Here is a 1,838-nt window from a genome sequence, read left to right on the forward strand (position 1 = left end):
AAAATATTAAGATAAGAACTAAACAACTTGCTAAAACGTTTTTTATTATAAATAATGTTTTGGTTTGAGATAAGACATTGATTTTTTGTCTCTTTTTTAACTTTGAAAAAAAGATGCTACAAATTAAATTCTAATAAAACTAAGCGCAATGAATTCCTCTTCGAATTCAACTTTAAATTCAACAAAACAAAACGTTTCTGAAACATTGCGCTCAGTCTCTTTAGTAATCTGTGTCGTTGTGATCACGCTTGGATCGTTGGGAAACAGCCTTGTTTTACTTTTTTTTTGTACGAAGTGGTTTAAACTAAAATCATTTGAAATATTCATGACCAGTTTGGCGCTTTCGGATTTTTTAAAAGCAGTAGCCGCACCGCTTCGAATAATACTTTTGCTAACTCGTTTTTTAGGGAACTATGGATGCAAGCTCTTTGCATTTTTAAGCACAATGAGTACGACAGTTTCAGCAATAACTTTATTGTCTGTTTCTATTGATCGATTAATTATTGTAAAATGGCCATTGCATCAACGGCCGCATCGACGTAATTTAATTTGTATAATTACGTTTATATGGTTTGCGTCCGGTTGTTTGGGAAGTGTTTATTTAGTAAGAGATCATATTACTTATGACCGCAATTTTTCTATGTGTTCAGCAAATATGAAAAAGCAAATATCAGATGGTTTAACATTTGGAATTTTTACAATACAAACTTTAGTTCCCATTACTTTATTTACTATAATGTATTTTCTGATTATATTTGAGTTGAAAAAAACAGCTAAAAGCAAAGCCTTATTTGATTCTCATAGAGTAATTGCAATTCGTTTACAACAAAACAGTAAAACTATTAAAATGGTGGTTTTTGCCGTGGTCATATTCTACGTATGCATATTGCCGTCAAATATATATTACTTATGGTACGAATTTAGCCAACATGCTTTATCGTTTCAAACAGCTGGCACAATGTACGATATTCTTGTATTGCTAGAAATTTGTAGTTCTATTGGCAATCCGATATTATATTCTCGTTTGCTAACAACTTTTCGAAGAGAAATTATTAAAATAGTTTTCTTTTGCTGTCAAAAAAAATCTGTTAACCGTCGTAAATCTCTGTCAGAAATAATTCGATGTTCATTATTATACAACTCAGCATTGCATTTAAAAGATCGTTCCAGTACTAAAACAAGTAACTGTTAATTTATTAAGATAAATCTATCATTATTGCTTAAGAAACTGACAGCAGCTGATAAAGAAAATATAAGTTTCATGTTATTTAATTGAAGTCATAACTAAAAGCCAAATAAAAACTATAACTAAATAACTAAATCGCCGCGGATATAATGTTTTATAATAAGTACTCTATAATAGTAGTTATTATAAAACAATAAATTTAAAAGTTAATTTTTTACTAAACAACACTATGTAGATAAGGGGTGGGGGAAAGGGGTTAATTTATTGAGGCCTAACTAGAATTTTTTTACAACAATATCAAGAATGAATTTTCTAGCGCAACTCTGGCTTTTTTGGTTATTAGAATATTTTTTAACTTAATTTTTGATTTAAAATAGTATAACTACATTTTTAATAAAGACTCGCATTTTGTCGGAATTTGTTTCTTTATTTAAAAGTTGTAACCACAATAAGTAACTTTACTATACTGGCCTCGATTTTAGAGAGGTGAAATCATAAAAATATAAATAAATAAGTTGTATTCATAATAATTTAAAAAACTTTAGTTTAAGAACAATATTAATTTGTACTCAAATATCCAATAACTGGTCATATTTCAAACATACCAGGAAATGTGGCAAACAACCCCACACTGGGTAACAACCAACTCCAT

The 1,838-nt window shown here is 29.0% G+C and overlaps 1 protein-coding gene across 1 annotated transcript; it reads left to right on the forward strand.

Annotated features, from left to right (window-relative positions):
* The first annotated feature begins 325 nt into the window (after positions 1-325).
* LOC105845992 (RYamide receptor) lies at positions 326-1,192 on the forward strand. The gene has a single exon (XM_065789667.1). It carries the CDS (start codon positions 326-328, stop codon positions 1,190-1,192), a length of 867 nt encoding a protein of 288 aa, XP_065645739.1.
* The last annotated feature ends 646 nt before the right edge of the window (positions 1,193-1,838 follow it).

The sequence above is a fragment of the Hydra vulgaris genome, chromosome 02 (genome assembly GCF_038396675.1).
Source record: "Hydra vulgaris chromosome 02, alternate assembly HydraT2T_AEP".
Lineage (NCBI taxonomy): Eukaryota > Metazoa > Cnidaria > Hydrozoa > Anthoathecata > Hydridae > Hydra > Hydra vulgaris.

Bases quoted from the DNA above. Each gene is read 5' to 3' on its own strand.
- LOC105845992 (XM_065789667.1), top strand. From the start codon at position 326: ATGACCAGTTTGGCGCTTTCGGATTTTTTAAAAGCAGTAGCCGCACCG.